The sequence below is a fragment of the Macaca fascicularis genome, chromosome 18 (assembly GCF_037993035.2).
Source record: "Macaca fascicularis isolate 582-1 chromosome 18, T2T-MFA8v1.1".
Classification (NCBI taxonomy): Eukaryota; Metazoa; Chordata; class Mammalia; order Primates; family Cercopithecidae; genus Macaca; species Macaca fascicularis.
In genome coordinates, this window is record NC_088392.1 from 40,566,572 (window position 1) to 40,579,751 (window position 13,180).

The 13,180-nt window shown below is 35.7% G+C and overlaps 1 protein-coding gene across 22 annotated transcripts in view; it reads left to right on the top strand.

Moving 5' to 3' along the window:
* The window catches only part of DYM (dymeclin), a 401,742-nt gene that overhangs the window by 247,635 nt on the left and 140,927 nt on the right, over window positions 1-13,180 (top strand). For 2 of the 22 annotated variants that reach the window (XM_074022293.1, XM_074022294.1), the window contains exon 14: window positions 11,495-12,065. The exons of the other annotated variants lie outside the window; for them this stretch is intronic. In XM_074022293.1, the coding sequence (XP_073878394.1) occupies window positions 11,495-11,531 (37 nt within the window). In that variant the 3' untranslated portion in view covers window positions 11,532-12,065. Of the gene's footprint in view, window positions 1-11,494; window positions 12,066-13,180 lie in introns of those variants that run through there. 22 annotated transcript variants of the gene reach the window in all.

Below are 13,180 nucleotides of genomic sequence, written 5' to 3' on the forward strand. Positions count from 1 at the left end.
ATCGCATAAATATGTACAGTTATAATGCATTAAATAAAAAGGAGAAAACTTAATCTTAAAGTAACACAGTACTTTGAGTAGACAGTGAACTGAACTAACAATTACATCTTGTTAGATAAGAATAAAGTTGGGAAAATAGATACATAAATGACCATTAATTAAAGAAATCAAAAGCTTGAAAAAAATTATAAAATAACATTTACTCTGCTAGCTTCAGCTAACCAGAAGAGCACAGAGGGGAAAGCAAAATTATTTTACATTAAATTTTGCCTCTTGAAATTTAAACACAAAATTGGAAAACAATTTGAAAATAGAGTAGTCCTAGCAAGCTTTACCATCACCACTCACTCCCCCAAAAAGTTTTCCTTTGGCATAAGTAAATTATGGAGGCTAATGACTGCAATAGTAGTAACAGAGTAAAGTTTCAGGAATATAGGTAAAATATAAGAAAATATGTATTTATGTATATTAAAAATACCATTTAACTTTTTAATTCAAAATAACTTAGCAGAAAATTAAATAAATTTGTACTAACCTGGAAATATTTTTAAAAATTTTTTTTGTGTTACTTATAAGAGTATTGTTAAGATTTATTGAAGACTAACAGTAACATTAAAACCCCACCCAGAATAAATTTTAGATTACTAGCCTGCCACCGTGATCTACACTAAAATGTCACCAGTAGTATCATTCAAAAATGGAAGAAATTAAGTCAGTAACTAAAAATATAACAAAAATACTTATTAACTGGATTTTTAATCTGTAAGAAGGATGTCATAAGAATTTTGGCATATGGAAGCAATGTAAGAATAGGACCTTAGGAAAGAACAATATGAAATTCATATTTGATCCAAAAAATGTAGTAGATCCTTTTTTCCCACCAGACGCTTCTAGGTATAGATCGCATTGGTGAAGGGGGCACTCAAGTCTCAGCTGATGTAGAGTGTGTAGGTGTGGGTGTGTAGGTGTGACCAGAATTCCTGAATATGAACACGCTAAATAACAAATTAAAATTTCTCATGCAGTTTAAATATGTGTATGGAGGATTTGGATTGGATACAAAATTCCTCAAGTTGGATGCTCTTCTCCTGGGCTGCCATTTGCAGGGAATTTCATGTACATATTCAGACATGCAGACTTGCACAACTGCTTATTATAGAAATATTCTTTGTTACTAAATGTCTAACAGACTTAAACATACAGGGTTTCCGTATATGGAGAAAAGTGATTCCACCCACTCCATGCCCTGGCATGTCATGATGCCAGCCCTTGGATTTATTTGACTTCCAAAATTTAAATAGACAGTGATGTAAATCAGAAGTTAATGTTTCACCTGCTGGCACTAAGTAACTAAATCATCACACTGGTGACGAGGAAGGTAAATCCTTTTCAGTTTGGCTACAGAATGGAAATGGCATTTATTCCAATATAATCTGAGTTATATTGACAACAGAATGATTTATTTCTATGTTATAAAAGATGAGGAAGGAAAGGAGAATACAGAGAAGTTAAATGGTTTGGCAATGATCACACAACAAACCAAAGTAGAATCCAAGTCTCTCTGGAGTCCCTTCTCTGATCAAAGTTTCATCTTATTGAATGTCACAGCATTATAAAGTGAGATAAATGTATCTCACCACACATGTGCCTAGTGAATTATTCTCAGTAGATAGCTTCTTCTATTTTTAAAAATGTTGTTCTGAGATTTTAAAATTTCAGTTCTATTCTCTTATGTTTTAAAAACGTTCTTACAGATTTGAGCTAAAATGGGAATCGAAGAGTGACTTTGGCATTTTTCCATGACTATTCTTGTATTGATATTAAATTGGCATCACACGTGTTCCAGGAGGGCACTTGTTTTGCACAACAGTTCTACAAACTAGCTGTCTATAAGAGGCAGTTCATTAAAAATTAATTTTTAAATGAACTTTAGATGTATGGATTTTTTTTAAAGGCTACATATTAGAGAAAGCGTGCATACAAAATATTTTTTTTGCCCAGTAATGGTGATAATAGCTAATATTTATTGAACTCTTACTCTGCAGTAGCCAGTGTTCCAGTTATTAACTCTTTATTTAAATTTTTAAAAATTTTATTTTTATTGTCTATTGACAAATTACAGTTATATATATTTATGGGGTGCAAGATGGTGTTAAGATTTTTTAATACAATGTGGAAAGATTAAGTTAAGCTAGTTAGCATATCCATCACCTCACTATTTAACATTTTTTTGTGACGAGAACATTAGAGATTTACTGTTAGTGATGTTGAAATGTATATAACAATTATATTCACCATGCTGTGCGATTGATCTAAAAAAGAATCAAACTTATTCTTCCTGCCTAGCTGAGGCTTTGTACCCTTTGACTGTAATCTCCTTTTCCCCCCTACCCCCTTGGCCTCTGGTAACCACGACTCTACTCTCTACTTCTATGAGTTTAGTGGTTTTTCTTTTTTTCTTTCTTTTTTTTTGAGACGGAGTCTAGCTCTGTCGCCCAGGCTGGAGTGCAGTGGCCGGATCTCAGCTCACTGCAAGCTCCGCCTCCTGGGTTCACGCCATTCTCCTGCCTCAGCCTCCCGAGTAGCTGGGACTACAGGTGCCCGCCACCTCGCCCGGCTAGTTTTTTTTTTTTTTTGTATTTTTTAGTAGAGATGGGGTTTCACCGGGTTCGCCAGGATGGTCTCGATCTCCTGACCTTGTGATCCGCCCGTCTCGGCCTCCCAAAGTGCTGGGATTACAGGCTTGAGCCACCGCGCCCGGCCTGTTTTTCAGTGCAATCTCTATAAAAATTCCAATGTCATTTCTCATACATATAGAAAAATAATCCTAAAATTCATATAGAACCACAGAGAAACCCAAGTAACCAAGGCAATTGTAAGCAAAAAGAACAAAGCTGGAGGTATTACACGACCAGATTTCAAACTACTGTATACTATAAAACGATAGTAATTAGAACCGCATTGTACTGGTATAAAAATAGACCCATTGACCAGTGGAACAGAATAGAGACCCCAGAAAAGAACCCATGCAACTATGGTCAATTGATTGGCCAGGAGTTCAAGACCAGCTTAGACAAGACTCTCTCTCTACAAAAAAAAAAAAAATAGCCAGGCATAGTGGCACATATGTATAGTTCCAGGAGGCTGAGGCAAGAGGATCACTTGAGCCCAGGTGTTTGAGGCTGCAGTGCGCTATGATTGCGCTACTACACTCCAGCCTGGGTGACAGAGTGAGACCACGTCTCCAAAATGAATGAATGAATGACTTGCTTAGAAAGGTATTAAAGCCAGTATTGCAATCCAAACGTTCTGGCCCCCAAAGCCACACTTTTGACCTTATTCTTTGCCTCCTAAGAATCCTTTTAATAATAGTATGATTTCATTAGCTTTGCCCTTGAAATCATTTTGACTCATCATAGGGCCATTACAAATTTAATATTATTTGATGACTATACATTCTAAATTATATTTGTGTCAAAATTATTGAACTTCTGTTCTTTACCTACTCACAGTTTCACTAGGAGATAATTTATAAAACTGGCTAAAATTTTAAATTGATGTGTAAACTGTAGAAACAGAAGAAACTCAAAACCATTTTTCTTGGTCATTTAAATTCTTTATCTTCAGTTTAGTCTGGTCTCTGTTCTCTAAACATATAGTGTCTCTTGTTGTCCAAAGCTACTAATCTTTATAAAAATTTCATGGTGTTGTATCCAAAATATCTAAGTTCGGTTTTAATTTTTGATACAGGGTTGATTTTTTTTTCTTCTCAAAGTAATAGTGGATATAAGGTATTTTCAACTAGATTTCAAAAAGTAAGCATTTATAGGCAGAGTTTCAAGGTAACCTAAAGGATAAGTTTTAGGTTTTACTTAGTACTGGAAGAGGAATAATTAAGAGTAATTAGCAACTGAGTATAATTTATAATGGTGACTAATATTCTCATAGTTTCCTTGTCATTCTTCTGTTTAGTTACTAACAATTGTGTTATTCTTCTAACTTTAAGTAAACAAGCAGAAGCTTTTCTGGGGATTCTGAAGTATAATTACTATCCAAATATAGTCGACCCTTGAATGATGTGGGGCAGAGTGCCAACCCCCAAACCCCCTGAGCTCCCCCCAGCACAATCACAATAGAACTTTGACAAATAACTTTGCATATGACTTTGGACTTCCCTAGAACTTAACTAATAGCCGACTATTGACCAGAAGCCTTACCTAAAAAATATACGGTTGATTAACATATATTTTGTATGTTTGATGTTTTATATACTGTATTTCTACTATAAAGTAAGCTAGGAAAAGAAAATGCTATTAAGAAAATCACTATTTATTATGCAGAAATGAATCATCATAAAGGTCTCCCCTGTCTTCACATTGAATAGGCCAAGGAGGGAGGAAGAGTAGGAGGAGGTGGTCTGCTGTCTCAGGGGTGTCAGAGGTGGAAAAAAATGCATGTATAAGTGGACCTGCACAGTTCAACCCTGTGTTGTTCGAGGTACTGTATGTACACTTTTATACAGGTAATATTTGCACTGTATGTACACTTTTATACAGGTAACATTTATACAGAAACTTAAAAATGTTCATTTTTAAGTTCATCCCTGTATCTCATGTTGATACCATTATTTTCATATGTGCATTTATTTTCAAGTAGCACATACTATATGCCAATAGGAAGTTCAAGAGCCTATTAATTATGACAGTAGAAGTCTTAAGAATTCAATGTATTGTCTCTGCATCCTAGCATGCAATGGTTGTGGCATTGAGAGTCTGGGCGGAGAGAGCAATGTGTATCTGGTTAGGGTGGTTTCATTAAGTTTCATGTGATATCCTTCAGTCCTAAACCTCCAAAATCACTTTGAAAGATAGCAATGTAACCATATACAATGATATTTCAGTCTTTTCTGTAAAATGTTAAAAATAAAAGAAAAACCAATCTGGTATCAGTGAATAAAAAGCTGCAGGAAAATTTATTTCTGTGTGTTCATTTAGAAAAGTGTGTTTGGGAAATACTTTTCACAGTTTAGTTGATGGTACAATAGCCTCTGAATTTTTCTTACTATCCTTAAGTGATCAAGTCAGAGAGCATCATTATGGATTAAATACTCATCAGTAAAACACAATGGACAGTCATCTGTTCTGTGGTTATCTTGCTGTTTTCTTGTCTTGCATAACACTGTAGTACTATAGCAGGCAGCTATTGAAACAATGTTGTGATTGTCTAGTTTAACGGAAGGAAAAGAGCTTTTGTTTTCATTTGTTTTTTAATATTCCTTTTGAAGAATCACTGTCATTTAATTTCGGAGCCTGGCACTAAGCGGCCAATGCAAGAGGTATGCAGACTACCAAATTTTATGTAACAGTTGATGTGACTATTGCAAGAGTTTGTGGTATTTCCTGTGATCATGGTTGTTTAGAGAAATTTTATTTCACCCTCACTGTCTAGTTTTCTAGTCCCTCCTTTTCCCTGTGGCTTTATTACTGATATTAATAACCTGTGCATTGATTCTATATACAGTAATAATTTGTGGTTCCACAGAAAGATGATCCACTTGAGCTAGAATCACGGTATAAACTAAGAGACACTGGTTACAAAGTTGTAAATGTAACTCACTTATGCCTGTGACTTTTGGGTTATTTGGATTTATTTTTTTGTGACTCTTTTTGCCCACGTGCTTGTTATTTGGTCATTTCTGGGCTTGGGTCGTTGTTTGGTAGATAGAAACTATAGATGACTTGTTTTTTAAAAAACTACTCTGGGGACAAAATATGGTAACAGTGTATTATCTAATGCTTCCCGGGTACTCCATATGCCATTTAGAAGTTTGGCCAGGACTGTAAAAGCAAAGTTCTTTTGCCCTGGAAAAGAAGAAGCAGTTGAACTCATATTCTTTTCCCCACCCCAACCCCTTTTAAAAAAATTTTCGATTCAGGGAATACATGCAGGTTTGTTACAAGGATATATTGCATGATGCTGAGGTTTGGACTTCTATTGATCCCATCACCCATATACTGAACATAGTACCCGATAGGAAGTTTTTCAGCGCTTGTCCCCTTCCTCTGTCCCCACTTTTGAAGTCCCCAGTTTCCGTTATTCCCATCTTTATGTCCATATGTACCCAGTGTGTGGCTCCCACTTATACATGAGAATATGTGATATCCAGTTTTTTGTTTCTGTGTTAATTCACCTAGGAATTGCTGCAAAATACATTATTTTGTTCTTGTTTATGGCTGCTTAGTATTTCATGGTGTATGTGTACCACATTTTCTTTATCCACTCCACCACCGATGGGGGTCTAGGTTGATTCCATGCATTTGCCATTATAAATAGTGCTGTGATAAATATGCAAGTGCAATTGTCTTTGTACCCATATTCTTGAGAGGAACTTTTCATTTATGAACAGCTAGATCTTAGAGGCCCACTTTCCTTTTCCATTGTCTGTGTGTCACAGACTGCCCTCGACAAGATATGTTAAGAATACACTCCTTCTGTGCTACGTTGTCTAGTTGTGACGGGCCTCATAAAACAAAATGGACAGAACCAGGATCCCCTGGATGCAGTACTTCTACTTCCCGCCTCATGTACATCTTTTCTTTAAATGAGACCACGTCAGTTTGGTGTTAATTTGAAATGCCTTCTCCACAGTGAAACTGGTGGTGGTTTTGTTCTGCCATAGTGATAGTGCTACCCCCAAACAGCCAAATGAACTCTTACAGTGATTGCTTTATAGTTAGCTCAGCTCTGGGATATTTGTATTCTTGGATTCCAGTTTGTTGGCACACAACTTAAATTACTGCTTTTTATGTATTGGGGAATGTATATCCTTATTTGAGTAGTGCTCTTTAACTTCAAGAATGAAAAAGAATCACTAAGTCGTTTTTTTCAGAGGATAAGGTGGCCTTATTGATTTGTAACGTGGAAGTTTGATGTCTCTCTCTCTAATCAAAAGCACAGAACTCGCTTTCTCAATACCTATTGTGTTTTTTAGCATAAAGAAGCCATATGTATTATCATGTTATTTTTTTCTAACATGGTTCTGTAGGTGATATTCTCTGATTTTGTACATTTAGAAAAGCGATTTTTTCCCTCTTACATAACCAAATGGCATTTCTTCTGATGGTCTATATTTATATAAATACAATAGTTATTTTCTGACCTATTAATATTTGTGACTCAAATTTTTGGGGAGAGTTTCATTCTCATTCTATTATTTTTAGATATATTATCCCATTAAAAATATCTTTCTGATGTCCTATTTCAGCTTTGAATTTTAATTCCTTGTATTTGTCTTAAACTGCAATGTTAAAAAATTAGTGTTAACCTAGAATTGTCTTATTCAATGTACAATTCTGCTGAAAAATATGTTAATAGGATTTCTAATGCCTTAGCTCATTATACTAGCTCACTAAATGTACAGTCTTTGGCTCAAAAGAGACAGCTTTCCATGTGTGCTATTTTGTTTTTTTATTACTATCCTTACTGTCAATGTGAAGAAATGGGCCCAGAATTGATATTCAGAATTGGGCAAGTTGTAGGTGTTAGGAGCAGGACAAGACCAGATCTTCACTTCACCCATTTTTCCCCATGAGATTGAGAGGAACTTTTCTTAGATTGTGTACCAGCAGTGAATATATGATCTCCCTTTTGACAACCGGATATTCACATCTAAGTGTTTGTCCCTATGTCCTCTGAAAGCAGTGGTTGGATTTATAATTTTTTAGCAAGATCCATCTGGATTATGCATACATTTTGGTTCCTAGATATAGATATACCTGGAACCCTACTTTTACATTGTAAAGTTTGTTAGAATTCACATTCTCTTCGGTGTGAGTGAAGTTGGTGAACCTCATAGTAGTGTAAAAATAATGAAAAACGTTTCAAATTTGAGCCTCAAAGAGGTTGGCCTGATGGATTCAGTCCATAAATAGGACAAGTGGGTGGATGGATGATGTTAGGTAGGCTTCACTGACTAAAGTGACTTTTAAAGAAGTTATTGGAGGACAGACCTTTGGTGGATTAATAGGTTTGTTCCAAGCGTTGGGGGTGGCATGAAAGAAGATATAGGCAAGAGTGGGCGAGAGAGACAAAGGATTCATTTAGGAGAAAACAATAGGGAATGGACAGGATGTGGGAGGAGATGAGATCAGACATAAGAATTGGAAAAGAGCTGTGGACCATTTAAAGACAAGAAAAAAAGTTGAGCTTTAAATATTGAAAGCCAAACTGATTAGAAGTGTGTTTGAAGATATACTCCCTCTAAAAGACAGAATGCTTAGCAGTTCAGTAAGTTTCATTGTTTAATAAAAAAAGACAATGAGTGGGCAGAGCAAAAAATAAAGTGATTATTAAGTGAGTGATTATCTAATTTATGATCCAAACCTGGTCACTTTAAGAAAGTGAAAGGGATGCTATTTAGTGAGACAAAATGTGTAAACTGGGACTGGACAAATCAAGACTGTGGTTATCCCATTATTATTAAATAATGACTTGGAAATCATTAATAGATCACAAAGACAGGAAACATTAAAATCCTGAGTTTTGAAAGTGACACATAATAATCTTTTCAAAAACTAAATAGGAAGGTGTTAGATTTTGGTCAGGACAAGCAGAAACAGTTGCTGAGATTGATAGACAAATGTTGGTGTTTTCATAGCATTGTGCATATGGTGCTTAGGCTATGAGTCAGGCTGCCTAGGCTTGAGTTCTAGTTCTGCCACTGACCAGCTGGTAATCTTCAGCAAGCAAGTTGGGAATGACAAGGAAACCTGCCCCTCTGGGTTGAGGCCAGGTTTAAATGAGGCAATGTGCAAAATACTTTACACAGTACCTGTCACATGCTAAGCACTCACATGTGGCTATTATTTTTTTCTACTATTACTACAATAACAACCACTTTTTGTATATTAGCAGTTAGCATATTTTCAATTTAAAGATAAATACTTTAAGCTTTCTGATGTTGCCGTGAGCTTTCTGCCTTTTATTTCTAGCAATAGTTCAGTAATTGATGAAATAAATTTGAAAAACTGTTTTTCATTCCAGCTTTAATATTATGAAGCTCACATTACACCTTCTACCTGTCTAGACTGTTCTCGCTTTTCATAAGTAGACAAGTTTCCACAGTCATATAATAGAATTATTGAATACAGTAATTCTCATTTTACATTCAAGTAAGTCTTAAAGATGTAATTTTTAGCAGCATTATGTTTTTCAAATCCAATTCCTGTTCTGTAGCAGATAGGTTCTGTTGTTGCTATAAATGATAGCTGAACAGTAATCAGTTAATTTTCTCTTCTAAGAAACATGAAACTTTTCTTGGGGATGGGGGATGGTTCTTGGCAAACAAAAATGATGTGATTTAGGTCTTTTAAAGAAATTCATGAGATTATTTGTAATTCAACTTGAACATGTCCTTCTTGTATTTATTGTTCCTTTTTATTGAAATACTCTTTCTCAAGATTGTGCACAACTCACACACACAGTATCTTTAGGTCTTTGCTTAAATGACACCTCCTCAGTGAAGCCTTCCCTGACCACCCCATCCAAAAACTGAAACCTCCTTCTAGCAATCCTCATTCCTTCTTTAGTTTTATTTTATAATGCCATAAATGATGGTTATTTTAGAAGCCCTGTGATAGTTCTTCTTACCTCTGAGATATATGCAGTGGTCCCCCATTATCCTCGGTTTTGTTTTCTGGAGTTTCAGTTACCCACAATCAAATGTAGTCTAAAAATATTAAATAGAAAATTCATGACTTTTAAATTGTGCACTGTGCTGCATAGTGTAATTAAATTTTGCTGTGTCCCACCTGGAATGCGAATCATCCCTTTGTGTGGTGTATTCATGTTGTATATGCGGCCTGCCCATTAGTTACTAAACAACCATTACTTAGCAGCCATCTCGGTTATCAGATCAGAAAACCATTGTATATATTAGGTTTGCTACTATCCATGGTTTTGGGATTCCACTGGGGGTCCTAGAATGTATCCCCCATGGATAAGGGGGGAATACTGTATTGCTGAGGTATCTCTGAACTCTGACTCTGTGATGGAATAAGGGTTTGCACTTCTCTACTACCTCAGTAACCCAGTCCTTAGGGAATTGAGCTTTCTTTTATAATTAATTTGCTTGTAAGAGAACTTACGGAATGTCTAATCTTAGTTGGGAGTGAGTTGTTGTGGCCTTGGCTAAGGATGAAGTGACAATACTCTTTCAAGCATAGCCCTCTGGAGAAAAGGCCACTTCCCTTCCCCAACAGAAGAGTTTTACTACTGGAGACCCTAGGGCCCTAACTTGCTTTTTAGTGGAAAGAGAGGAACTGCCTCATCTTAAACACATCCCTGTGTATATTAGTCAGCTCAGGCTCATAACAAAATACCACAGACTGAGTGGCTTAAACAACAGCAGTTTATTTTCTCACAGTTGTAGAAACTAGAAGTCCAAGATCAAAGTGCCGGTAGTGTGGGGTCTGTTGGGGTCTGGTGAGGGCCCTCCCTTTGGGCTGCAGATGGCTGCCTTCTCACTGTGTGATCACAAGGCCTCTTAGTATGTGCACAGAGAGAGAGATCTGTGGTGTCTCTTCGTATGAGGACACTAATCCTATTGGGTCAGAGCCTCACCCTTACAACCTCATTAACCTTAATTATTTCCTTATTCCAAATACAGCGGTACTAGGAGTTAGGCCTTCAACATAGGAAGTTTGGGGGAGACATACATTCAGTCCCTAACACTGTGCATCCCAAATTATTTCTGAGTTCAGTTCAATTAAACAAACATTTTTTTGAGACCCTGTTAAATGTACAGGCACTATGCAAGGCATCAAAGAGGCAGAAATGAATTATCCCAGGCTCAAGAACTTAATATTTTTAGTGAAATAAACATGTATATGATTAACTTGAAAATGTGGTAAATATTTTTCTAAGCTACATTTTGAAGGATGAATTGAAAATTGCCAGGCAGGTTTGTATAGGGGAGGGAAGTGAGTGTAGGCCAAGCAGTTAACGGAGGAACAGAATGGAGTGTGCAGGAATGATGAGCGGACTGATGTGGAGTGAAATAAGGAGTGGTGAGCAAGAATTTAGAAGTGCAGGACTGCCTTGTAGTGTTTGTCCTTCCTGATGGTGCCACAACATTTTCTGGAAAAGTAGCAAGTACCTAGTATGTTGATTTTCACAATGAAGGATGAGTTTTAAAAGACTGCCCATGACTGGCATTTACAATCTACAATAAGAGACTAATTGTGCAAATAAAATACAGTGATACAAATCACTTAATTAGTGGGATTAAGTGAATAAAATTTCCACACAAATATTTAGTGTTGTATTTGAAAAATCATGGTGAAATTTAAAATACTGTGGTTATCAGAGATGGAAAAAAATGTGCAATCACCACTTCAAGTAAGGAAAAATATTAGATTAAAAATCTTTGGTTTTCTGCAGTGTTCCTTAAGTTTCTATGTAAGATTTCTAAAACTGTGGGGTTTTCTTCACACAGATGTTCAAAAATCACTATTCACTTCCAACCCAGATAGAGTAACAGAGACTGAATTTACCCTTCTGCCTGAAATAACAACAAAAACAGACACAGTATATATATAGAACGGGGACTTTGGAGACACTGGACATCAGGCAACAAAAGAAGCAAATCCCTGAGAGATGTTAACAGTTGAGGGGAGCCCTGTGAGTATTATAGCTTACTGTCTTGAAAGTTCCCAGACTACCGTCCAGAATTACAGCTAATAATCCAACAAATGGAATCATAAAAATACTCAACCCAAAAGAAGACAGAAAAAATGGAAAAAGGGGGAAAAAAAGAATAGGACAAATGGAAAACTACAGCAAAAGGACAGACGTAAATGCAACCATATCACTAACACCGGTCAAAAGAAAGCAGGAGGGACTTATCAGCAAAGTGACTTCAAAGAGGAAACATCACCAGAATAAAGAAAATTATTTCATAACAATGAAGGAATCAGTGTATCAAAAGGACTATTGTAATCCTAAATGTGTATGTTGTAACATACACATTTGAAGCAAAAACTAATAAAATTGCAAGGAGAAACAAATTACAGTTATAGTTGGAGCTTTCAATATCTCTTTGTTATTAATTAATAGAAGAAGTAGACAGAAAATGAGTAAGAGTGTAGAAGACTTAATACTATCAACCAACTTGACCTAGTTGACATTTATAGAACACTCCAACCAATAACAGCTCCAGCCGAAACATTTGCATAGGAACATTTGCCAACAAAGAGTAGATTCTATGCCATCAAACTAGTCTCAGTAAGATCTAGGTTATAAGATTCAAGTCATGGAAAGCTTTTTTTCTGACCACAATGGAATTATAATAGATACCAATAGTGGATAGCTTTCTGGAAAATCCCCATATATTTGGAAATTAAATAACATACTTCTAAATAATCCATGGATCAAAGAAGAAACCAAAAGTGATTTTTAGACTAAGTGAAAATGAAAATAGAACATATCAAATGTTGTGGGATGACTGCCACTAAAGCAGTATTTTAAGGGGAAAGTATAGCCTGAAATGCCTATATTGGAAAGAAAGAAAGACCTCAAATCAATGACTTCAGCTTTCACCTTAAGAAACTAGAAAAAGAACAACAAATTAAACCCAAAATAAAGAAAATAAAGATAATAATAAAAAGCAGAAATCACTGATGTAGAAAACAAATGCAGTAGATAAAACCAAAAGCTCATTCCTTGAGAAGATCAACAAAAATGATAAACCTTTGGCCAAGATTGTATGTAGAGTAATTTTGGACCGTATCTTGAACATATGATGGTTACACAGGTGAGGTATCCCTAATCTAAAAATCCAGAATACTCCAAAATTCAGAACTTTTTGAGCACCGACATAATGCACAAAGGAAACGTTCACTGGAGCATTTTGGATTTCAAATTTTTGGATTTGATATGTTCACCTGATATTCCAAAATTTGCAGAAATTCAAAATTAAAAACACTTCTGGTTCCAATCATTTCAGATGAGGGAAATTCAACCTGTATTGTGGGGACTTTGGACAATTCTATTATAAACCAGCTGGTCTATGTCTCATAAAACGGAGAATAACATGTTCTCTTTACTGGGGGATCAAGGATTAAATTAAAATACATTTATGTAAAAATTAAAGATTTTTTCATTGGCATATAAATATAGTTCT